This window comes from Mirounga angustirostris, unplaced genomic scaffold (assembly GCF_029215605.1).
Source record: "Mirounga angustirostris isolate CCGP_5_RB_7025 unplaced genomic scaffold, mMirAng1.0.hap1 SCAF_5, whole genome shotgun sequence".
In the NCBI taxonomy this organism is placed as follows: domain Eukaryota; kingdom Metazoa; phylum Chordata; class Mammalia; order Carnivora; family Phocidae; genus Mirounga; species Mirounga angustirostris.
In genome coordinates, this window is record NW_026991713.1 from 96,821,063 (window position 1) to 96,847,380 (window position 26,318).

General features: G+C 46.4%; 1 protein-coding gene across 1 annotated transcript in view; it reads left to right on the forward strand.

Annotated features, from left to right (window-relative positions):
• The first annotated feature begins 8,792 nt into the window (after nt 1-8,792).
• VWF (von Willebrand factor) overlaps nt 8,793-26,318 on the forward strand; it is a 141,943-nt gene continuing 124,417 nt past the window's right edge. Inside the window, exons 1-5 of the mRNA XM_064591672.1 lie at nt 8,793-9,031; nt 10,190-10,244; nt 11,761-11,925; nt 22,625-22,727; nt 23,265-23,473. Coding sequence (XP_064447742.1) covers nt 10,190-10,244; nt 11,761-11,925; nt 22,625-22,727; nt 23,265-23,473 — 532 coding nt within the window. The 5' untranslated portion in view covers nt 8,793-9,031. The remainder of the gene's footprint in view (nt 9,032-10,189; nt 10,245-11,760; nt 11,926-22,624; nt 22,728-23,264; nt 23,474-26,318) is intronic.

The window sequence follows — 26,318 nt, forward strand, 5'->3', positions numbered from 1 at the left end:
CATACAAATGGCTAACAGACACATGAAAAAATGTTCATCATCATTAGCCATCAGGGAAATCCAAATCAAAACTATCTTACACCAGTTAGAATGGCAAAAATGGACAGGGAAAGAAACAACAAATGTTGGACAGGTTGTGGAGAAAGGGGAACCCTCTTACACCGTTGTGGGAATGCAAGTTGGTACAGCCACTTTGGAAAATAGTCTATTTAAAAATAGAGCTACTCTATGACCCAGCAATTGCACTCCTGGGTATTTACCCCAAAGACACAGATGTAGTGAAAAGAAGGGCCATATGCACCCCAATGTTCATAGCAGCAATGTCCGCAATAGCCAAACTGCGGAAAGAGCCGAGATGCCCTTCAACAGATGAATGGATAAAGAAGATGTGGTCCATATATACAATGGAATATTACTCAGCCATCAGAAAAGATGAATACCCAGCTTTTACATCAACATGGATGGGACTGGAGGAGATTATGCTAAGTGAAATAAGTCAAGCAGAGAAAGTCAATTATCATATGGTTTCACTTATTTGTGGAACATAAGGAATAACATGGAGGACATTAAAAGAAGGAAGGGAAAAATGGGTGGGGGGAATTGGAGGGAGAGATGAACCATGAGAGACTATGGACCTGAGAAACAAACAGGGTTTTAGAGGGGAGGGTGGAGGGGGGATTGGTTAGCCCGGTGATGGGTATTAAGGAGGGCACGTACTGCATGGAGCACTGGGTGTTATACGAAAACAATGGATCGTGGATCACTACATCAAAAACTAATGATGTATTGTATGGTGACTAACATAACATAATAAAATTAAAAAAAAAAAAAAAAAGAGTCTGTCGCTTACCCGACTGAGCCACCCAGGTGCCCTGATAATTTTTTAACTGCTGTTTAGCATATCATATGATGAATGTATCGCAATTTATTTATTTGTGCCGTTGAAGTATATTTAGGTTGTTTACACATTTTTGTGACTACGTTCACTGATGCAAGGAAGCATTCTGTGCAAGTTGCTTTGTGCACATGGATGAAAGTTTCTCCAGGGGATATGTCTAGGACCATAATTACTGAGTCACGGGGAAGAGCAGCTTTAAATATAATAGCTATTTCCACATTTTGCTCCAAAATGATACACCATTTGTCCTAACAACAGCAAATAGGGGTTCCAGTAGCCCTACATCCTTGCCAATCTGATGGGTAGATAACTAATTGTGGTATTATTTTGGATTTTCCTGATGACCAGTGGGGTTGAGTGGTTTTTCATATGTTTACTGACCAAATGGGTTTCTTCCTTTTCTGTGAATTGTCTTTCTGAATCATTTACTGAGTGTCCCTGGGTCATTTGTCTATTTTTTTTTAAATTTAAAAGAATTGAGATATAATTGACATGTAAAATTATATTAGTTCCAGGTACACAATATAATGATTTGATATTTGTATATATTGTGAAATGATCACCACAATAAGCCTAGTTAACACCTGACACCATAGTTATATATATTTTTTCTAGTGAAGAGAACTTTTAAGATCCACTCTTTCAGCAACTTTCAAATATCCAGTGCAATATTCTTAACTAGTATCACCATGTTGTACATTATATCCCGTGACTTACTGATTTTATTTTTATTTTTTTTTAAGATTTTTTATTTATTTATTTGAGAGAGAGAATAAGAGAGAGAGCATGAGAGGGGGGAGGGTCAGAGGGAGAAGCAGACCCCCTGCTGAGCAGGGAGCCCGACGTAGGACTCGATCCCGGGACTCCAGGATCATGACCTGAGCCGAAGGCAGTCGCTTAACCAACTGAGCCACTCAGGCACCCGACTTACTGATTTTATAACCAGAACCTTGTATCTTTTGACCCCTTTCACCCATTTTAGCCACCCCCACCTCTTACCCTTGGCCACCACCAATCTGTTCTCTGTATCTATGAGCTTGCTTTTTTTTTTTTTTAAGATTTTCTTTTTTTAGAGAGGGAGAGCACACATGTGAGCATGAGTGGGGGCAGGGGCAGAGGGAGAGGGAGAAGTAGACTTCTCGCTGAGCAGGGAGCCTGACACAGGGCTCCATCCCAGGACCCTGGGATCATGACCTGAGCCAAGGGCAGCCGCTTAACTGACTGAGCCACCCAGGTGCCCCTGTCTGAATTATTCTTAATCTTCTGCTTTCCAAATAGATTTTGATCAGCTTGTCTAATTTTATGAAAAATCTTGCTGCATTTTGATTGGAATTGCATTTAATTTATTGACTAATTTGAGGATAATTGGTATCATTACATTATCGTGGCTTAGTAAGTACGAACTCAGTATATCTCCCTATTGTATTTTCTTTTATGTTTTGTAACAAAATTTATGATTTTCTGCATAATGGTATTGTACAGATTTTATGGAATTTCTTCTTTTCAAAAAATTTATTTATTTGAGAGAGACAGAGAGAGCGAGTGAGTGGGGAAGAGGCAGAGGGAGAGGAAGAGAATCTCTAGCAGACTCCGCACTGAGCATGGAGCCTGGTGTGGGGCCCGATACCACAATCCCAAGTTCACGATCCGAGCTGAAACCAAGAGTTGGATGACTAACCAACTGAGCCACTCAGGTGCACCTCCTCCTCCTCCTCCTCCTCCTTCTTTCAAAGATTTTTTATTTATTTATTTGACGGAGAGAGACATGGTGAGAGAGGGAACACAAGCAAGGGGAGTGGGAGAGGGAGAAGCAGGCTTCCTTCCGAGCAGGGAGCCCAATGTGGGGCTCGATCCCAGGACCCTGGGACCATGACCTTAGTGGAAGGCAGACGCTTAATGACTGGGCCACCCGGGCGCCCCCCCCTTTTTTAATAACAGTATCTCTTTTTATTTCTGACATTGTTTACTTTTTTTTTCAATTTTTTTTTTGAACTTATTTATTTATTTTTTAGTAATCTCTGCACCCAACATGCAGCTTGAACTAACGACCTCGGGATCAGCAGTTGCCTAAGAGTTATGTGCTCCACCAACTGGCCAGGCACCCCTGGAATTCGTTCTTTTTCTTTTTTTCCTCTGGAATTCATTCTTAAGTACCTTACAGTATTAGTTTTACTGCTAGTCATTGTAAAGATAACATTTTATAATTATATAGGAACATAATAGGTTTTAAAAATTCATCTTGTTTTAGCAAACTGCTGAATTCTAAGTAAGATTCTTTTATGTAGATTCTCTGGAATTTTTCAATGCAGACAGTCTATTTATCTTCAAATAATAACTATTTTTGCTTTTTCCCTTCAAAGTCATATATATCTTTGTGTTCTTTTACTGTACTGGCCTGAAAGTCTGATCCAACGTTGACTAGCAGGGATGATACTGGGCATCTTTGTCTGCTAGTTGTTAAAGGGAAAGTGGCTTATGATTTACCATAATTGTGAAGTTTACTCTCTTTCTTAGGTCAAGAACATTCCCTTCTTTTAGCAGTTTACTAAGATTTTTTTAAAAGATTTATTTATTTTAGAGAGAGAGAGAATGAGCAGGAGGGGCAGAGAAAGAGAGAGAGAGAGAGAACCTCAAGCAGACTCTGCACTGACCACGGAGCCCGACGCTGGGCTCGATCTCATGACCCTGAGATCATAACCTGAGCTGAAACCAAGAGTCAGATGCTTAACAGACGGCACCACCCAGGTGCCCCTTACTAAGATGTTTTTGATTCCTTGCTTTCCATAAGTGAATGTTGTTTACTTTTATCTGACGCTTTTTCACTTTGCCTTATAATTCAATAATTTTTAAAATACATTTGGAGCTTATATTATGAAGTGCACATGAATCGTCCTGGTTCTGCCTGTTCAACTTATTACCAACTTTTTATCCTCTTTATGTCTAAAGATGACTTTTATCCTAGGTCTATTTTTTCTGATGCTAGTATAGCCAGCTTTTTCTTGGTTACCATTGACCTTTTGCTTTTTTTTCTTGCAGTCTCTGTTTTTATGTTTTAGGTCATTGTCTTGAACATAGCTGGATTGTGCACCTTTTAAAAGAAATCTAATATGATAATCTTTCTCTTTACTGCTGATTATTCATGTTTGGATGTTTAGTGCTATCTTAATTTATGCTGTTTGCCCTGCTCTTGCCATGTATTTTTTCCCCCCCAGGTCAATCTAGTTTTATTTCCTGTTTTTTTCCTCATTGGTTTGGAAAACTTATATTTAATTTTATTTTTAGTAGCCTCTCTTAAAATTTTGATATGCATTGTAGCCTTAACCAAGCCTACAGTTATCAACACGTTCTTTCTCCTGAGCAATTCAAGGACCTTAATACACTTTCACTCCCACCACCCACTCCCTGTCTTAGGTGCTAATGCTATCTGGTATTTTGGTTCTATCTTATTTTTTCAACTCTCTAATTAATCATTGTTATTGTTACTGTTTTATGCAATCACTGCCTGCTCATATTTACCTCTATATTTACCAATTTCTTGGTTTGCCTTTTCTTCCGGTTTTCTTTCTGGGTTTAATTTCCTTTTCCCTGAAGTACTTTCTTTAGTAGTTCTCTCAGAAAGGACTCTTAATGTTAAACACCCTGTCATTTTTCCGAAAAATGTCTCTACTTTCCGGTAACTCTGAATGATAATTCAATTAGGCAGAGCAGATGCTACAGTGCCTCTCCCACGTGCCCTTGACAATTAATGACCCGTGTAGGTGTAGAAATACCCCTGCTTTCTTGACCCAAGAGTGGGATAATTCTGAGCATGAGACTCAGCCTTTCTCCACATTTTCCTCATAGGATTAAGCTCAGTTGCTCTCATGGTGGCTGTTTAATAAATAACTTTTATTGGCTGCTCTCCCTTCCCCATATCAAGTCCCCACTTCCCTGCTGGTGTTTCCTGCTCTCCCAGATAAATTATGTGCACTACAATTCTCAGGGCCTGCTTCTGAGGGGCATTCAAGCTAAGGCGTGTCCTATAAGGACAGTCTCTCAGCACTTCTCTTTGGATTTTCTCATTCTATTATGTTTCTTAACCCATCTCTCATTTTTTCATCTCCTTGTCTCTTTGAAGAATTTCTTCCCTTCTCCGTCTAGCAGTTTTTTTCCTTCAGAAATGTCTGTTGTTCGTTTTTGGATTTTTCAATGAATTTACTATGTATTCTCATTTCTAAAAGTTCTTTTTCAAGTCTTCCTGTTCTCTTCTCATCATGTCTTGTTGCTCTGTGTTTTCAATTCCTGATCTTTAGTCTACGATATTTTTAAACACTTTGATTTTTTTTCATCTCTATCTGATCATTTTACTATCTAAAGTTCTTGGGGGATCTAATCCTGCTTTTGGTTGCAACTGCCTATTCTTTCTCATGGTGGATTGTTTTCTCAAGTGTTTTAACATTTGTGATTTTGAATTGCTCCTCTGAAGAGCTTTATCTCTGGATATCATATGGGACCTGGGAAGAAGGTTTATCTTTTTAGATAGATTTCATTTATTTGTTTCTACCAGGAGCCCCGGGTACTAACCTAAGACTAACCTATGTGTCATCTTCTCAACTTGGGAGTCCCTGGACCATGTGCCAGTGTCCATTTGAAACCGAAACCTGCATGAGTATGGGCCCATGGCTATACAAATTCTAAAAAAAGACTTCATTTTCCCCATCACCAAAACTGATGGAGATAGACAAGCTCCTTTTCTTCTACGTTGGTGGCTGGAATTCTTCCTGGTCCACCCTTTGGAAGGTTTTCCTTCACATATCAGCTTTATGTAGGGTCTTATCCAGCTCTCTGCCTGCGTCAGGCCCAGAGCCTCATTTCATGCTCTTGCAGAGCTCGGCCTCAAGCCCGGAAGGTACGTGGATTCACTAAACCTGTAGGCTGGCACCACTTCCTGCTCATGGGGATCCTTGATCCTTGGAGATACCCATTATTCTGTCACATTTAACATGTAATATTTAACATGGCATTTAAATATATTTCACAGTGGGCAGATTTTCAGGTTATCTGGTAAAAAAAAAACAACAAGCTGGAAGTGGAAATCCTTAAGTACCTTTTCTACTCTATTGTATGAATTCTGCCTCTACTACCATTTTCTTCCTCAGGAGCATTCATCCTCCTCTCCTGGGTGGTAGAGGGAGTGGTAGAGCGTGAAGCATGTGTGTGGGGAGTGGGGAGGTTGGGATGGGATGGTCTCCCAGAGTCTTAGGGCAAGTGGGAATCATACATGAGAAGCAGTGAGGTGAGCTTCCTTACCTGCATGTGTCTGAGTCTGCCTACCATGGCTCCTGGAACCCCACCCTGAGAGAGTCACCTTCCTCCTCTGTTTTATCAGCTACGTGTTTTAGCAGGAATGGGTTTAGCAGATGAGGTGGAGAATACGGCTCTTAGGAATGGAGACTGGGAAGAAGGATTGGGGTATATGTGTATGGTGTGTATGTGGTGCATGCATGTATGTGTGAATGTGATATGTGTGGGTGGTGTGTGTGGTGTTGTATGTATGTGGTAGGTGTGTATATGTGCATGTGGTGGTGTGTGGATGTGTGTGGTGTGTGTGGTGTGTGTGTATGTGTGGTATATGTGGGATGTGTGTGTATTATAATGTATGTGGTGTGTGTGTACGTATACAGTATGTGTATATGTGGTATGTGTGGTATGTGTGGTGTAGTGTGTGTATGCTGTGTGTGTGATGTGTGTGTGATATGTACATGTGTTGTGTATGTGTGGTATATGTGTGTGTATGGTTTGTGTGGTATGTGTGTATGTGGTATGTATGTGTGTGATATGTGTGTATGTATGTTGTGTGTATGGTGTGTGCATATGTGTGGTGTGTGATATGCATATGTGTATGCATGTGTGGTCTGTGTATGTGTCTGGTATGCGTGTATGGTATGTGTAGGTCGTATGTATGGGGTGTGTGTGGTGTGGTAGGTGTATGGTGTGTGTGTATGTATGCGGCATGTGTGTGTATATGGTATAAGTGTATGGTTTGTGTGTGTGTATGGTATGTATGCTGTGTGTGGTGTGTGTATGTATGTGGTGTGAGTGTGTGTGGTATGTATGGTGTGTACGTGCATATGGTGTGTGTGTAGTGTGGGTAGTGTATGTGCTGTGTATGTGATATTGTGTGGGTATGTGTGTGCTGTGGTGTGTGTATGTGTGCATATGTGATATGTGTATATGTGGTGTGTGTGTTTGTATGTGCATGTGGGGTATGTGTGTGTAGTGCAAATAATGTGTGTGTGTGGTGTGTGTGTATGGTGTATGTGTGTGTTGTATGTGGTGATATGTGTGTATGAGGTATGTGTGCTATACATGGTGTGTGTAAGGTATGTGTTGTGTGTCAGGTGTGTGGTGTGTGTGTATGGTGTATGTATGTGCATGGGGTGGTGTGTGTGGTGTGGGTAGTGTGTGTGGTGTGTATGTGATGTTGTGTGGGTATGTGTGCGGTGTATGTCATGTGTGGTGTTGTGTGTGGTGTGTGGGTGGTGTTGTGCATGTGTGGTGTGTTGTGTGTATATGTGTGTATGTGGTATGTGTATATGCACGTGGGTTGTGTGTGTTGTGTGTATATGTGTATGTGGTGCAGGTGGTGTGTGTGAATGGTGTATGTGATATGTGTGTGTGGTGTGTGTATGGTGTGTGTACATGCATGTGGGGTGTGTGTTTGGTGTCAGGTGTTTGTATGTGTGGGTATATATGTATGTGTGCTGGTGTGGCATGTGTGTGTATTTGTGCATGTTGTGGTGTATGTGTTTGTGTGGTGTGGGTAGCATATGTGGTGTGTGTGTGATGTTGTGTGGGTATGTGTGTGTGGTGTGGTGTGTGGTGTGTGTGTATGGTGTATGTGATATGTGTGTGTGTGGTATGTATGGAATGTGTACATGTATGTGGGGTCTGTGTTGTGTGTCAGATGTATGTATGTGGTGTGTGCAGGTGTGGTATGTGTGGTGTGTGTATAATATGTGGATGTGTATGGTGTGGGGGGCTGTGTATGTGTGTGCTGTGTGGATGTGTGTGATGTGTGTGATGTGCGTGGTGTGTGATGTGTGTGGATGTATGTGGTGTGGGGGGGGCTGTATACATGTGTGGTGTGTGTGGATATGCATGGTGTGCGTGATGTGTGTGGACGTGTGTGGTCTGTGTGGATGTGTGTGGTGTGTGTGATATGTGTGTGATGTATGTAGATGTGTGTGATGTGTGCGGTGTGTGTGGATGTGTGTGGATGTTTGTAGTGTGTATGGTGTGTGTGATGTGTGTGGTGTGTGTGCATGGTGTGTGAGGTCAGGGCCGTGTCAGGCACCAGCAGTGGGTGGAGGAGTGTCCCGGGGAGGCCGAGAATGGAACTCATTTTACAAAGGCCCGGGCTTGGGAGCAGGCCCCTCATTTAGCTTGTCCGGGACCGCTAGCCAGGATTCAAAGGGCCTGTTGTCGGGGCCAGGCCTGCATCATTCATACCTTAGCGTGCACAGGAAGCATCCGTTCTCTTCTTTCTCCAAACACAGCGGCTCATTTGGCTCAGGTTGAGGTGTTTTTCCAAACTTTGCCAGTGTCTGGCCTTGGCAGCCGGATCCAGAGGCTGTGCTGATCAGGTCTGGGCTCTTCCCTGGCCTGGACCAGCCTGCCCGGGGACAACCAGCATTCCCGGTCATCCCCTGTCTGTGCGGAGCCCTCCGTGTGGGGAGGACCCGGGCTGTGGGTTGGGGGGCGTGGGGAGGGCAAGGCAGCTCATTATGGCAGCTGTGCAAGGTCTCCCACCAAACTCTTCAAGGCCTTATCGGCCTGGAGGTATTTCTAATACCATTTCCGCTCATTGTTTCCTTGTGGTCATTAACAGGAGGCCAATCCCCTGCTGGGGCAGCTCAGGGCTATTGTGGTGGGAAAGGAGGGGGGTTGGTGGACGTCACGACTTGGGCTCTATCTGCCCCTGGCCGCAGGAGTGCAGCCCCTGGGTCACTTAGCAGCAAGACAGCCCAGAGCTGCGGCGGTCCCTTCGGCCTCGGCTGCCCGGGAGCATGGCCTAGGCGGGCGGCACCGTTGCGCGGCGCTGAGCTTCCCAACGGACCCTGGAGATACCTGCTGCCCCGCTTGCAGGGAAAGGTCTGGTCTTTCCGGGAGCAGGGCTGGCTCTGTTGCGGGAGGAAGACCAGGATGGCTCCCTGCCCCTGGGGAAGGGGGTGATCCTCTGTCCCGGGGCTAGAAGGACTCGTTTGGAGGGTGACTTAAAGCCAGGGGCCATCCGAAGGCTTGCCCTCCACTTGTCGCTGGGGAGTCCTGTGGCTGTTTCTGTTCACACCTGGCTTTTCTGCGTGTAATACTTGACGAGGCGAGCCTGCAGTGAGTTTTGCCCTCACCTCTGGCTGTGTTCTGGGAGCAGCCTGATGTACCTGAGTGTTGGGAGCTTGCAGAGGGTCACCTGCTCTGAGACCGAGATGTGGCCATATCGGACACTGAAGTGTCCCTCCCGCAGATATATGACAGACTGGGTTTGTCTCTCCTGGGTTGGACGAGGCATTGGGCAGGAAAGGAGTCACCCCCAGGGAATCTCAGGTGATAGATTCTGTTCCTATTTAACAATGTTTTCAAGAGGAGAGGGACTGTAAGGGATTGGGGTGTGCTCTCCAGCCAGAGTCAAATTGTCACTCTCTGGAGGGGTGCACACTATGGGGAGCCTTGCCCTGGCCTGGGGCTACTGAACTCCCGTCCATTCATCAGCTCATTGCCTGAGCAGCTCCTGGGGGCTGTCACTATGCCAGGTGCTCATGGTGTAGTGCTGGGGACTGACCAGCAAACGTGGCTGTCGAGCATTCTCGAAGTCTGGGTGCCTGTGATAGGAACAGAAGCATACAATAGCTCCTTCTCCCCAGTTTGCTGCCAGGCATGGAAAGATGAAGAGGCAGGGGGGAATTGGGTGCATGTCAGCTCCTAGCTGGTGCAGGGGTGCCAGGCTGGCCTGAAGGCATATAGAGGAGAAAGCAGAACTTTCCTCCTCTGCCTGGGCTCTGGGACGGCTGTTTGGGGAAGGGCGCTTGGGGTCTGGCTCACAGTGATTGTTACTCTTGGGCCTGGTCCTGGCCGGGAACTTTTTTTGGGGACCAGCACTCCATGTTCAAGGCAAACAGGGGCCAGTGAGGATCAATCTTTTCTCTTGCTTTAAAAAAAAATAAGTTCTTCCCACTTCGCACATGGACCGTAGTGCATACCCGTAGCTATCTGTGAGGGCAGTGATCAGTGATCATTTCCCCTGCTTCTCTGCAGATGATTCCTGCCAGACTTGCGAGCGTGCTGCTGGCTCTGGCCCTCACCTTGCCAGGTAGGTACCAAACTGCTTCCATTCTTTACTCCTGCCTCAGGGTCATTTGGAAAAACTCCCTTTCAGGAATCAGCGGGTGTGTCTGGAGCTCACCTGTGTGCCCAGTCCCATGTTAGGCTTGTGTTGGGCCCGCCAGAGTGACTGGTTCATACCCCTTGTGAAGCTTCTTCAGAGCCCCCTGCCCCTGGCTTGTATTCTTCAAGGAGCAGGTGCCTGCAAATGCCAATCTGATTGGACGATTAAGAAGCACAAGGGCCACCCAGAGCAGTCCTCTGCGATGGGGCTGCAGGATGGGGAAGAAGGAATCCAAGAATTGGGTAGAGACTGCAGAGGTCATCTAGTTGAACCTCTCAGAGTACAGACGAAGAGACTGACGGTCAGAGGGGAAAAACAAATGCTCCAAAGTCACATAAAGCAAAGATCAGAGGTCAGTTCTCCTGGGTCTCAGGCTACTACTCTTTCACTGGACTTCATGGTCTACCTTCCCTTGCTGAGATACTGAGTCTGTGAATGGCAAGAGGGACCTTTTTCTGGCCCTGGCTTGTCCCCACTTAGACCACTCTGGCCAGCAACATCCAGCCTGCTGCTCACAGTGTAGTCTGGGGGGAAATGCACATTTTTCATACATTCTACATCTTCCTACTAGGTGGGTCCTAAGCCAGTGGACCCAGAAAACTTAGTAGAAGTTTTACTAGAAATTTACCACTAGAAATTTATACTGTGGTGCCCCATCTGACCACACACACACATACACACAGACACACACACAATGGGAAGGTGGCAGGAGGGTCTCCTGGGAGTTAGCATATGGCTCTCGAGAAGCTAAGGCTTCATAGATTCTATGTGTTGGACACACAGGCTAATTTGTTTGAATGTAAACTGTTCAAGATATACCAGTATATTAATGCATAAGGTTGCTCCTTGCAATCTATTTATATGTTAAAAAATTTGGAAAAATGCTAAGAACCTAATAGTAGGGGGTTATACTGTATACATTTAGATGCAACATATAGTCATTACAAATCATGTTTTGCAAGTATACACAACGTACGATAAATTCTTTATAATACATTGAGAAATAGGTTATAAATAGTTTGTACAGGATGATCACAAATTCATAAAAAATCTATAATTGTACATATGCTGTGAAATAGAACAGAAAGATAAAACCAAAATGCTGACTCTAATTATTGCTGAATGTTGCTTACAGATGATTTTACCCTGTTTGTATTTTTCTTCTGTATTCTCCAAATTTTCTCTGATAAGCACGTATTACATTTTAAATCAGTAAGTAAATGTCACTAAAACAAACAGATATCCTGAAAAGCTGTCCCTCTATTATTTCTATGAGTCCTGGGTCATTTTTGAGGTCCAAAAGCAACAACTTGAGCCTTGTTTAGGATGGAAAATCCTTCTCTACAGTCAAATTTTTATCAGCCACAGGCTCATTTCTACAAGGCTGGAGTGGTTTGGGCTGATGGTCCTAGCTCTGCTCACCTGTAGTCTCTCCCTCCAGGGACCCTTTGTACAAAAGGGACTGTTGGCAGGTCATCGATGGCCCGATGCAGCCTCTTTGGAGGCGACTTCATCAACACCTTTGATGAGAGCATGTACAGCTTTGCGGGAGATTGCAGTTACCTCCTGGCTGGGGACTGCCAGAAACATTCCTTCTCACTTATCGGTGAGTCCGGGGCACTGAAGGGAGGGATTCAGAGCATGTGCGAGCTAAGCTCAACCCCAGTGCAGGTGGGGGTTGTGGGGGTATTCTTATGACCGTGCCTGAGCTTACAGATTCCTGGGGAAGCATGGATGGGAATGGCCTTTCCGTGACCAAGAAGCTGCCCACCCCCTCCAGGTCTCTCTCTTGGGAGCCTGATGGGGTGGAGAGAGTCTTCATGCTTTTCCAGCGGTTGTGTGCATTGCTCTGGGTCCAGGCAGCACTCTGGGAGCTCCAAAGTATCAAGAGAAATGATGAACCAGAAGACGCTTTGTAACACACAGAGCTCCTGGCAAACAGGAGGGGCCGTTGCTATGTTCTTGGTGGAATTCAGGGTACCTAGCGGATGTTGAGCACCTCGTGTGCTCCTGGAGGAGTCCTGGTATTTTGCTGGTATTTATCTCTGTGCCCCACAGTGGCTCTGAGATGTGCACATGGTTGTAGCCACCCCGTTTTACAAATGAAGAGCTGAGCCCAAGGAGTTGGTATGATCCTGCCAAGGGTTGACAGTTAATAAAAGGTCCAGCTGGATTGTGATCCCGGGCTTGTCAGGATGCGGGAACGTTCCTCAGCACTAAGGAGAGAGGGCACTCTCCAAGGCTGGGAGAGGGGCTGGAGGAGGTGATGGGAGATGTGGTTCGGTGACCTTCACACTCTGAGAATGAGTCAGATGTGTGTGATGTGTGAGCGAGGATGCTACAAAACCTTGCAAAGATAGGGTTCGCAGCCTTGAGGAGATGGCGTGGCAATGGACAGACCCACATTGTTAAAGCACCATTTTTCATGACACTTGGCAAAGACAGTCAGGAAGGCTTTTTTCAAGAGGGACCACGGCCATGGTGGGGGGGTAAGCTTGTAGTAGGAGAGAAACATGGGGCTTCATGCCAAATATCAAAAGGCCAAGTGGGGATTTATAGCCAATGAGCCGGGTGGGGGTCAGTGGATGGAAAATTACCGAGGGCAACACATCAGGGATAACATCCGGCTAAGCCCACTTGACAGGGTTCTTGCTGAAGGCAGGCCAGGGTGATAAGACATTGAGGGAGGAGTATGAGGAATTGGTCAGATATTGAGGATGGGGGATTTTCAATAAACTGACCCCACAAGATTCTTTTTTTAAAAATTTTTTATTGTTATGTTAATCACCATACATTACATCATTAGTTTTTCATGTAGTGTTCCATGATTCATTGTTTGCGTATAACACCCAGTGCTCCATGCAGAGCGTGCCCTCTTTAATACATGTCACCAGGCTAACCAATCCTCCCACCCCCCCCCCCAGAACCCTCAGTTTGTTTTTCAGAGTCCATCGTCTCTCATGGTTTGTCTCCCCCTCTGATTTCCACCCCTTCATTCTTCCCCTCCTGCTATTTTCTTCTTTTTTTTTTTTTTTAACATATAATGTATTATTTGTTCCAGAGGTACAGGTCTGTGATTCATCAGTCTTACACAATTCACAGCACTCACCATAGCACATACCCTCCCCAATGGCTATCACCCAGGCATCCGATCCCTCCCACCCCCCACCACTCCAGCAACACTCAATTTGTTTCCTGAGATTAAGAATTCCTCATATCAATGAGGTCATATGATATATGTCTTTCTCTGACTGACTTATTTCTAAAGATTTATTTATTTATTTATTTGAGAGAGAGAATGAGAGAGAGAGAGCACATGGGGGGGGGAGGGTCAGAGGGAGAAGCAGACTCCCTGCCGAGCAGGGAGCCTGATGCGGGACTCGATCCCGGGACTCCAGGATCATGACCTGAGCTGAAGGCAGTCGCTTAACCAACTGAGCCACCCAGGCGCCCTCTGATTGACTTATTTCGCTCAGCATAACACCCTCCAGTTCCATCCACGTCGTTGCAAATGGCAAGATTTCATTCCTTTTGATGGCTGCATAATATTCCATTGTATATATATATATCACATCTTCTTTATCCATTCATCTGTCGATGGACATCTTGGCTCTTTCCACAGTTTGGCTATTGTGGACATTGCTGCTATAAACATCGGGGTGCACGTACCCCTTCGGATCCCTACATTTGTATCTTTTGACCCCACAAGATTCTTGCTGAACTCAACCAATCAGACCCAGGACAGAGCCTAAGTTGGGGGCCTAATTCAGAGGAGGGCTCGGAGGAGCCTGATTCAGGTTTGGTCAAGGAGAGATTTTGTCAACACCCAGACCCCTATCGAGATGCAGGCAGTGGGGCTCTTGGGGCCGTCACTCCACCAGGCTCCAAGGCTGGATACAGCCCTCGGGGCTCAGTGCGGGGCCGTGCTGTCTGGGAGCTGCATGGGCTGACAGTTGTCGGAACTGGGAGGCTCCTTATGCCTTCACCGCCTGCCCTGCCTCTGCTGGAACCCTGTCTCGGTGTCACTTCAGCGGACTGAGTTTCACTAGGCTGCCATTTTCTTCCTCCTCTGTGAGCCCCCCAAGGGCATGGACCATGTCTCACTCATCTTTGTTTCCTGGTGCTTGGCTCACTGGGGTCTCTGGCAGCACCGAAGTTGGGGGTGAGGTGGGGATTAACAAAGCACGGTGCTGTGTTGTACCGAAGAGTCAGTTTTGTGAAAAGCATGGCCTGTGAGGAGCCTTGGGGGAGGGGTTTTGGTTGGGCAGAGAGGACAGGGCAGGGGCTGCATGCAGCAGGGACAACCTGGGCACAGGGAACATGCTGGAGGGAGTGCAGCCCAGTGGGGAGGTCAGTGTGGCTGGCACAATGGTTCTAGAAGCATCTGCCTCAGGATGGCCAGGAGGGCTGCTTCGAAACAGGTTGCTCGGGCTCCATTGCCAGTTTCTGAGTCAGTGGATCTGGAGTGGGGCCGCAAGGCTCATTTCTAGTAAGTTCCCAGGTGCTGCTGTGGCTGCTGGTTTGGGGACCAAACTTTGAGAAGCATGGGGCTGGGGAGTAGTAGGCAGTAAGGCTGGGTCATGGGGTGAGGCTGAGAGCCCGATGGGGGAGTTTGTCTCCCGACTCAACAGCAGTGAGGAGCTACTGTAGAGTCTTGTGCAGCTGAAAGGATGAAGAAGGAATTGCTACTTTGCCAGAATGATCCAGAGAGGGAGAAAGGCGGGAGGTAGGGCGGTCTTGGCCATGATAACCAGGCAGGGGGTAAAGAGGACCACAGACATCCCCAGGGCATGACAAACGGAGGAAGCCATTCTGAACACTGAACTTGGGGACCCCTCTTGCTTCAGAGGCAGCAGCTGGGGAGTGACTTGGGAGAGCAGTTGCAGAGAAAAAGTACCCCTGCACCTTCCCTGGGAGGCTGAAGGCTGATGACCTCCTGCCTCAGGTGGCCCCAATGTTTAAGTGGGTTTCTCTACCTTAAAAAGCATAGTGCATTTACAACAACATGGATGGACCTCGAGGGCATTATTCTAAATGAAATAAGTCAGACAGAGAAAGACAAATACTGGATGATTTCACTTACTTGTGGAATCTACAAAAGAAAAGAAAAGAAAAAAAAAAAAACAAGAACCACACTCTTAGAAAAAGAGATCAGATTTGCAGTTATCAGAGGCAGGTGGTCACAAAGTACAAACTTCCGTTTATAAGACAGATAAGTCCTAAAGATGGGTGTACGACATGGTGATTATAGCTAACACTGCTCTATGGTGTGTTTGAAAGTTTCTAAGAGAGCAGATCTTAAAAGTTCTCATCACAAGGCAAAAACTTTTTTCTCTTTTTTGTTTTGTTTCTCAATTAAAAAAAAACCCCATAGCAGCCTCTTGTATCTCCATAAGAAACCCAAAACTTACTGGGGAGAATATCCAAAATTTACTTATTTTTTTTTAAAATTAAACTTCTTATTTTCAGCTGATTATTGATTCACATGCAGTTGTAAAAAAAAAATACAAATCTATGTAGCCTTTACCCAGTTTCCCTCAGTTGGTAACATTGTACAAAACCATCCTCAACTATCACAGCCAGGAAATTGACATTAAAACCATCTACTGATCTTTCTATGTGTACTTAATTGTTTGCATCTTAAAAAATCATAGTGGGGTTCCATATAGACCCCCTACCTAAGACCCCCCTCCCTAAGATGACTTTGGGGTGTCAGTGGGAATGGACGGTTAAGAGTGATGGGAGAAAGATTTTGAAAGAAGAGTGACACCCTCTCTTCCCTGTAGCTTTGGGCTTCAGGGGACTTTCCAGGTCGGAGGACCCTATGGAGACACTAGGCATTGCTGTCTTGACTCCAGCTGTGGACTCCTTACCCTGGAGGTGGATTTGAAACATGTGTAATGAAATCTTGGGGCCAAGCCCAGAGTGCATCTTCTGGGCTCAGGGAGGCAAGCGTCATGTTGGACAAGTCCCTTTCCCTCACTTACACCCCACTCTGGACCCCTCCCCGCTCAGGGCAGGCCTCGCAGGCAGGGGAACTCAGACTGTCACTGTCACTTCCTCCAGGAAGCCCCCTGACCCCGCTGGCCCTGTCCAGCCCTGGGCTCATGCACTTGCGGGGACTGGTTGTTTTCCATGCCCAGTACGAGGTCGCTCTACCCCCAGCAGGAAACGGAAGTGTAGAAAGAGCCACACTTATGGTTAGAAAGCCGTGTGCCGGTCTGGGCTCCCCTGGTCATGGAGTGTCCTTAGGCAACTGTGCCTGTGTCCCCAACTTCCCCTTCCTCATTTTTAAGATGGGGATACTGTGAGGATCAAGGGAGAGAAATCATTGACAGGAGTGCAGGGTTACCCCCATCTTAGTGATAGAAAGCAGCCGCCTTAACACAGGGTGTCCACTTGTTGGGTGTGAACATGGCAGGGCAAGGAGCTGCAGGATCCTGAGGGGCCGTTTCTGTCAAGGTCAGGGGGACATTAGTCCTCCTTCCCTGGTGCATCGCTTGGGTTTATGTCCAAGGCCTGGCCTTTTCTGCCCATCCTTTTCGGGGTTTCGGGGGCCAAGGAGAAACTGCACGGCTGTGTTAGGCCTCTCTGTTTCAAAGCATTTCAGTGGGACCCTCCCCTTACCCCCACTGGGTCGTTGTTCTTATAACAATTTGTCAGGGGGCAGTTTTCTGGCAGGTAATGGGCCTAAAGCAGCCTATGAGTTCATTACACTTTTTTTTTTTTTTTTAAAGATCTTATTTATATGAGAGAGAGAGGGAGCATGAGAGGGCACGAGTGGGGGGGGGTGCAGAGGGAGAGGGAGAAGCAGACCCCCGCTGAGCGCTGCTGCTGGACATGGCAGTTCCACTTTCCACGTGCATGCCGTGTCCCCTCCCATACACCTCTGCCCTATTGTTCTCCAATGACATCCTGTTTCCTTGCTTCCAAACCACAAATTCCCATTCCTCTCAAGTGCCTGTGGACCTTATTCACATCCTGGGTAAAGTGTTTATGTCTAAGCATGAAGGACCACCTGGTGCAAGGGGAGGGGGGCCCTTTCCTCCATCCTGGCTCTTGGTCAGGCAGGTCCAGGCAGGCCAGAGCTACGGGTCTCCTGGCCCATTGGCACAGACACCAGGGGGAGAGACCCCTGGAGTCCTGGTGCCCCCTGTTCAGAGAGACCGCTCTTCCTCAGGCAAGCTGCGGGAGTTCCCGCGCCAGCCCAGAGAAAGCCGTAGACTAAGCGGACCCGTGCTGAGTCACTTACCTGGAGGAGCCTTAGTTTCCACGTCAGTAAGTGGTGCTATTAGACCAGATCCCTGTTTCTCCGGGTTTGGAAGATGATCACCTGCATCAGAATCACAGGAGTGGAGGTGGAGTGTTTGTTAGAAATGCACATTAGTGAGTTTCACATTCTAAGGTCCAGGAAAGCACCCCGATCTGACTCTGGTTCCAGCTGCCAGCTTGCTCCCCAGTACGCTTCCCCTCCAACATGCGGGGGGGAAGCCTTGTTCCCTCAAGTAGCCCCCTCGGTCACTGAGTTCAAGAGGCCAAGTGAGAGACAGAGCCATGGGGAGAACTTCCCTGGTTTGCTCTGGCCTCTTGCGGTGGACGCCCAGCCCATCATCTCCCCTCGGTTATAGGAAGTTGCACCCCTGCGCATCTGTGGAGTGTGGGAGTCCCTCCTGGGCTCACTGGCAATTTTTAACGGCTCATCTTCCTAATGGCTGCCCATCATCGGATTCTCCCCTGAGTTCTGCAGGGAGGGAAGGAAGCAAATAAAATGTAAGGCTAATCTGGAATTCTCTCCTGCATTAATGGTTAACTGAATCCAGAGCACTCAGATGCCCCATTTGGCAGCTTTGTGTTTCAAAAGATTTAGCCTTGAAGTCAGAAAACCTGTGGATGGGCTCCGCCTCATGTTAACAGCGTAAACCAGTGGTTCTCAACCTGGGTGATTTTCTCCCAGAGGATATTTGGCAGTATCTGAGACATTTCGGATTGTCACAACTTGGAGGTGGATGCTACTGGCATGGAGGGGGTGGAGGTCAGGGGTCCTGCTAATTACCCTACCATACGCTAGAAGGCCCCCACTACAAAAAAGTGCCTGGGGGCACCTGGGTGGCTCAGTCGGGTTAAGCGTCTGCCTTTGGCTCAGGTCATGATCTCAGGATCTTGGGTTCAAGTCCTCCATCGGGCTCCCTGCTCAGCAGGGAGTTGGCTTCTCCCTCTCCCTCTGCCCCTGTCCCCGTTGCTCATGCTCTGTCTCTGTCTCTCTCAAATAAATAAATAAAATCTTAAAAAAAAAAAGAATTGTCTGGCCCCAAATGTCAATATTGCTGGGGTGGACAAACCACGTTGTAAACTTAGGCTTCAGTTTCTCTATCTATAAAGTGGAGTCAGTCTAGATCAGTGTTTTTCAAACTGAGTCACAACGTATGGATTTAAAATTAATGGCTGTAACCAGCATTTAAAGAAATTAAATGGAATAGAATAGAAAACCTTAGAAGGTGTCAGAGTGCATGGCACACGGGAAGGGTAAGTGATATGAAATGTGTGAGTGTATGCATACTGCGTCATGAAGTCAACTGTGTTTTTATTCCGCTTCCTGGGTAAAAATGTTTTAAAGCCACCTGTTTAGACCATCCCCAAGAGCCTTCTCACTGCCATGGTGTTTTTCTTTCTTTCTCTCTTTTTTTTAAAGATTTTTATTTATTTATTTTTTATTTATTTATTTTTATTATATTCAGTTAGCCACTGTATTAAAGATTTTTATTTTTAAGTAAACTCTACACCCAACACGGGGCTCGAACCCACGACCCCAAGATCAAGAGTCACATGCTCTTCCAACTGTGCCAGCCAGGTGCCCCCACGGTGTGTTTTTCTGTATTGAAGTCTTCTTCAGGGCACACTTTCAAAAATCTTCTTGCTGCCCTCCTGCTTTGGGTGTGGAGTGACTGCTCTTAGGGCCTCCTTCAGATGTTCAGTGTCAGGAATCCTGTAGGCTCCTCGCAGTTCAGTCCTCAACAAGGGTCCCAATCCCAGCTCCCCCCGGGTCGCTGGACAAGTGAAGATCCTGGGCAGCCAGCCCCACCTCCCCTGACAGGGCTCTGCCTCACACAGTCTCTGCTCAGCAGGTGCTCCCTGGCTTACTAATGCTGATCCCTCCCCGGGCACACAGAGCCAGCTCTTCAAATACTTAAACCAGCACCTGGTCTGAGTCCTGACTCTCTCACCACTCACTGGCTCCGTGACAATGGGCACGTTACCCCAAGTGTAGCCACCTGGGTGGACCCAAGTCCCATGGTCTGTGGGGTCAGGCTGCTTTCATTATTTACTTGCAAAGGGTGGGGGCTCCCATGCATCCCCACACAGTGGGAGCCTATCACCCTTACTGGGGTAGTGAGCTCTGGCTTTCCCACTGCACCTGCCCTCCGTGGAGCAAGCGACCATTTGGGTGATTCTATATCACCGAAAGCTCTGAAGAGCTGCAGATCTGCAGCTGCAGGGTGGTGGCCTACCCCAAGCTCCCTGATTGCATCGAGAACGTTCCCTACCCACCCTCCAACCACATGCTCCCTGGCTGACTCGTTCTCCAGAGCCCTTTTGAATCCCCCATGAGAGGGTGGGAGATTCTGCAAGGAGAGGCGCACAGGGATTCCTCTTGTTTCCAGGAAGGAGATGCCTTTGGCTCAGAGGCAACATACTGGTTGAGTTACCCAGTGAGGCAGGGACAGGACCACCCCTCCGTATGCTCTGTGACATTGGGCATGATGGCAAGGAAAATTGTGTTGATGAGGAGACAGGTTCTGTGGTCATAAGGGACCAGAGCCCCCGACTTCTTGGGCTCATCATCCACCCTTTCCCACAGGCAGGTGGTGAATGGAACTGTGCCTGGGTGATGGAGCTGTGCATGGGTAGGCTCAGCTCCAGAACAGGCCAGGAGAGGAGCTGCGAAGGCCCAGAGGCACGGAAGGCTCCGGGGAGGGACTGCCAACTGGAGGTGGTCACCAGACTGTCCCATTTGTTTGTTTTTTTTTCAAGATTTTACTGCGGAAATGTCCAAGTATTCAGAAACGTTCAAAGAATAAGACAGCGAACACGCATATGCCCACCATTCAGATTCTACCATTAATGTTTAATTCTGTTTGTCTGATCACCTATCTATGTGGTTGTGTTTGTTTTTCTTTGGCTAATTTCCTGCCGTCAGAAAGTTTGCTTAACTGTTTAAAGATTTGCTTGCTGCAAAACTGTTCTAAGTGCAAATGCAGAGCAGGCAAGCTCCTCAGGCAAACAGGACAAAAACTCCTTTAATGTGGTTGGTGTCTCGTTTTCCTCCTGACAGTGTTGGTCCAGAGCTCTGCAGACTGTGGTTTGTGTGCTGTGGGTGGTCTGTGGGCCTTTCCTGGGGGCCCCTGAGCTGCTAAGAGTGGATCATTCAGGAAGCTATTCTTAGAATGGGCCAGTTTTTTACGTGCGACTCTCTCGCTGAAATCTCACCAGAAGCGACTACATTTTCTGCTTGGCACATGCGTACGTGCGTGCGCGTGCGTGCGCGCCATAGCTCATCGCTGTCCTCTAGCAGCTCGGTCCAGCTCAGGCCTCAGCTGGGGAACTCCTCTCTGACTTTGTCAGTGGCCCAAGCCATGGCAGCTGAGAGAGAGAGAGAGAGAGAGCAAGCACAAGCAGGGGGAGAGGGAGAAGCAGGCTTCCCGCCGAGCAGGGAGCCCGATGCGGGGCTCCGTCCCAGGACCCTGGGATCGTGACCTGAGCTGAAGGCAGATGCTCAACCGACTGAGCCACCCAGGCACCCCAGTTCCACAGACATTCTTACCTCTTCTTTTGCTGAGCGGCTGGAGCCCACACTCTTCTAGGAGAGGGAATCTTTCCTCATTTTCAAGGTTAACCTTTCGGCCTGGGTCCTTTGCCCCATTTCTGCAGGATCCCTCAGTCACTGAGCCCCATCTTTGACCCCCTTTTCTCCAGCATCTTCCATCTGCATGTGCACTGCTGCCTTTCATCTTCCCTATTTTCAGCAACTTCTGGGTCTCTGAGGCTGGAGACTCGGACTCCGCATGGTTCCTTCTGACTCCTTCACCTCCCGTGGCCAGTCAGAATCTTTGGAGAGGATGGGATTAGTCTCCATGGTGCTGCAGCAACTGGGGCTCCTGCTTGTTTTCCTGCTTTCAGGTCACTGCCCCCACCCTGGCCTCTGTGTTTGCCCCTCACAACTGAACCCTTGTTCAGAGATGATTTTCTCATGTGTTCGCCTATTCACAGATCTCTCATGGCAATATTGATCATTTATTGCCTCCTTCCTGAGTTTCTCACGTGGGGTGAGGCACTTTGCCAGCAGGATCTCTAAAGGCCTCCCAGAGCATCAAATTCAGTAACCTGAAACAGAACTCATGACTCTCCATTTTATTTTATTTTTTTAAAAAAGATTATTTATTTGTCAGAGACAGAGAGAGAAAGAGAGAGAGCACAAGCAGGGGAAGCAGCAGGCAGAGGGAGAAGCAGGCTCCCTGCCAAGCAAGGAGCCCCATGTGGGGCTCGATCCCGGGACTCCCAGGACCCCGGGACTCCCAGGACCCCGGGATCATGACCTGAGCTGAAGGCAGACGCTTAACAGACTGAGCCGCCCAGGCACCCCAGGAATCTCCATTTTAAACAAAGAGCCCAGGGATTCTGGTTTGGGCTGTCCTAAGAGAACATTTTACAGAACTCTATCCTAGGGTACCTATTACAGATAACTCACAATGTTGCTTTTATGTGCCGCCTTACAGTATGGTCAATTGTTGCCTGCTTATCTTACTTAGAGTGTAAGCTCCCAGGGGTGCCTGGGTGGCTCAGTCAGTTAAGTGTCTGCCTTTGGCTCAGGTCATGATCCCAGGGCCCTGGGATAGAGCCCCTCATTGGGCTCCCAGCTCAGCGGGGAGTCTGCTTCTCCCTCTGCCTGCCGCTCCCTCTGCTTGTGCACTCCTTTTTTCTCTCTCTGTCAAATAGATGGATAAAATCTTAAAAACAAAAAAAAGATTGTAAGCTCCCAGAAGAAGGGGTCATGCTTTTATAGTTTTCTTTTGAGAAATAGAAGAGACTGTTAGCGGGCTATGTATCCAGAAGGCTTCAATAAATATTTTTAGATGAATGGAAAAATGAGTGAGTAAATGATATTTTTCGGAAGATTTTTATTGCCCATTTAAGTCCTTGGGGTGGGGGGAGTTTTCCACGGAGATGAGATTCGTGATGTACATAAGATGATTAGAAATAAGTGTCCTGTCTTGGTAATAATCACTGACACTGACTCTTTTCTCTTTCAGGGGGCTTCCAAAATGGCAAGAGAGTAAGCCTCTCCGTGTATCTCGGAGAATTTTTTGGCATCCATTTGTTTGTCAATGGTACTGCGCTGCAGGGGACCCAAAAGTAAGTCAGAAGCCTGGAATGTCTGGAATGTCCGAGTTAAAAAAGATAGGACGCGGGGTAGGGAGTTTGCCTGGGTGTCTCAGTTGCTTAAGTGTCTGCCTTCCGCTCAGGTCATGATCCTGGGGTCTTGGGATCGAGCCATGTATCGGGCTCCCTGCTTAGTGGGGAGCCTGCTTCTCCCTCTCCCTCTGCCGCTCCCCCTGCTTGTGCTCTCTCTCTGTCTCACTCTGCACTCTCCTTCTCTAATAAATAAATAAAATCTTAAAAAAAAAAAAGGACCCTAGGGATCCCTCTTGCAACCCCTTGTTTTTTCAGCTGAGGGAGCTGGGCCCCCGAGAGAGGAAGTAAATGTGCCCAGGGAAAGCGAGTGGCAGGGCTTGGCGGGGGGAGCCCCGTGTCCCGACTCCTGGTCTAGGCCCTCAGCGACTTTGCACCAAGGTCCCAACGCTGGAGCATGGATTTGGGGTTGAAAGGTGGGAGGGACACCCAGGAAACGCATGAGAAGCAGGCTTCCAGAGCTCATCCTTGTCCCTCCAGCATCTCTATGCCCTATGCCTCCAACGGGCTGTACCTGGAGACCGAGGCTGGATCCTACAAGCTGTCCAGTGAGGCCTACGGCTTTGTGGCCAGAATTGACGGCAGTGGCAACTTTCAAGTCCTGCTGTCAGACAGATACTTCAACAAGACCTGTGGGCTCTGTGGCGACTATAACATCTTTGCCGAGGATGACTTCAGGACACAAGAAGGTAAGTGTCTCTTGATACCATTTCCCTGGAGTTGTGGTCATGCTTGTCGTTTCCCCGCTTACAAACCTTCAGTAATATGCCCCCAGGCATGTCATGTTTATCCTGCCAACCTTAACTCTGAGCATTCCACCCCACTGCCTAGACCTCCCCCAAACCACACTTTGGAGGTTGGTTGGTTTAACTTGGAATTGCCCACAGCAGGTTACACAGGATAGATGGTTGGTAGGTGCTGGATGGTTTGAACAGATCCTCTGGAATGAGTTCAATAGAACTTCATGGAGGAAGTCTATAAAGGGTGGTCCACTGTCCAAAACTGAAACTCTATACCCACTAAGCCAGTCTAGGTGTGTGTTTGTGAGCAACAGAAGGTAACATGGACAATGCGGAAACCACTCCTCATCTTTAATCTTCTTTTGATAACTTCAATTACATAAACATTTAATGAGTGATGCTCCCTTACAAAAGCTGAACATTTGTACCTAAGTTCTTCTTCTTCCTTATGACCCAACTACCCTATGATTAAGGGGTAAACATCTAAAGAAACGGCTGACCATTCCCTTCATTTCACTGTATATGTTGGAAAATAGTAAGATCATTTGTATTTGTCTTCTCCAGCACTGATTTCTCGCTTTGTATCATCCTATATGTACATTTAAGGCTATACATTTTCCTCTAAATGCCATCTTAGCCACACCAATTTGATATTTTCATTTTCATTTAGTTCTATGGATTTTCTAACTGCCATTGAATTCTTTCTTAACCTGTAGAGTGTGTTCAAAATTTCCAGATGTTTAGAATTTCTAAAGTTATCTTTGGTAACTAAATTGATTTCTAATTTAGAAATTTGAGGAGATTTGTTTGTGGCCTCCTACATGATCTTTTTTGCAATTCTAGGTATGCTCCAAGAGAGTGTATTCTCTGATTGGTGCAGGATTCTATATATACTTGTTGAATTAAGTTTGTTAATTGTGTTATGCAAATATTCTATATATTTACTACTTTTTGTCTTCTTCAACTACCCATTTCTAAGAGAGTTGTATTAAATTTTTCTACAGTGGTGAAGAATATGTCAATTTCTTCGTGTAATTCTATCAAGTTTCCTTTATATATTTTGAGCCTTTACAATTAGATTTTAGAAATATTTAATCTAGTGAACTGTTCCTTTTATGTAATGACTTGTCATTTTTAACAATACCTTATGCCTTAAAATCTGACATTAATATATAGGCACCACCTTTTTTTAGGTTAGTATTTGCTTGACATATATTTTTTCATACTTTCAACCAGTCTGTGTGGTTTTATTTCAGAAGTATTGCATGAAAGAAGCACATAGCTGGATTTTATTATTATTATTTTTAAAAGTCAGATTTATCGAGGTATAATTTACATACAGTTAAGGCCACCCTTCCAGGTCTAAGAGCTTTCACGAAAGTGGAGAGCCATGTAACTACCACAAACTATGGAACAGTATCCTCCATCCAGAATTCTTGTGCTCCTTTGTAGGTGAGCTCTCCCTGAGCCCCTAGCCCTGGTAGCCACTGACCTTTTTTCTGTTCCTATAGTTTTGATTTTTCCAAAATTCACGTAACTGTAATCATACTGCACTTGGAGTATTTTGCCTTCCATGTCCAGCTTCTTTCACTTAACGTCATCCACTAGGGATCCATCTGTGTTGTTGCATGTATCAAGAGATTGTTCCTGTTTGTTGTTGAAGGGTACTACCACAATGTGCTTATCCATGCCCCCAAGAAAGGACATTTTGTCGTGTCTAGTCTTTGGCAATTATGGATAAAGCTGCTATAAACATTCATGCAGGGGCACCTGGGTGGCTTAGTCGGTTAGGCATCCAACTCTTGATTTCAGCTCAGGTCATGATCTCAGGGTCGTGAGATCAAGCTCCGTGCTGGCGTGGGGACTGCTTAAGATTCTCTCTCTCCTTCTCCCTCTGCCCCTCCCCCCACAAAAAAATTCACATATAGGGTTTTTTTCTCCTCCATTTAAAAAATTGTGGTAAACACACATAAAATGACATTTACTGTCTTACTCATTTTTCAGTGCACACTTCAGTGGCATTAAGTACATTCACATTATGATGCAACCAGTCACAGTGTCTGTCTCTGGAACTCTTTTTCTCTTGCAGAACTGAAACTCTATACCCACTAAGCAATAACTTCCTATTCTTCCCTCCTCTTCCCCAGCCCCTGGCCACCACCAGTCTACTTTCTGTCTCTGTGATTCTGACTACTCCAAGTACCTCATGTAAATGGAGTCATACAGTATTTGTCTTTTTGTGACTGGCTTATTTCGCTTAGCACAATGTCTTTACAATTCATCCATGTGTTGTGGCATATGTCAGAACTTCTTTTTTTTGTATTTAAATCATTTATTTCAACACAGGCATTGTTTTAAATTTGCACCTTGTTTGGTAACATATTTCAGCATCTAGAGAACAGGTTTGAGAACAACAACATAGAAGGATTATTTGTCAACAATTTAACAAAAGTGCTTACGGCCCGTTTGTTTCAGAAACACAGATGTGCCAGTCACAAAGAGCCATGAAGGAAGTGGTAATACACTCACAAATTTGCTTGGAAAGTACAAGATTACATATTTACCCTGTACATGTAAGTGGGATATTCTGAAGCAGTATTGCTATTATTAACAATAAACCTTTAGGAAGAAAGTCACTTTTTTATCGCCGTATAATCAACATCCAGTGTTATATTGGTTTCAGGTGGATAACATAGTGATTCAACACTTCCATACATTACTCAGTACTCATCAAGATAACTGTAATCACCATCTGTCACCAAACCACGTTTTACAATCTTACTAGCTATACTCT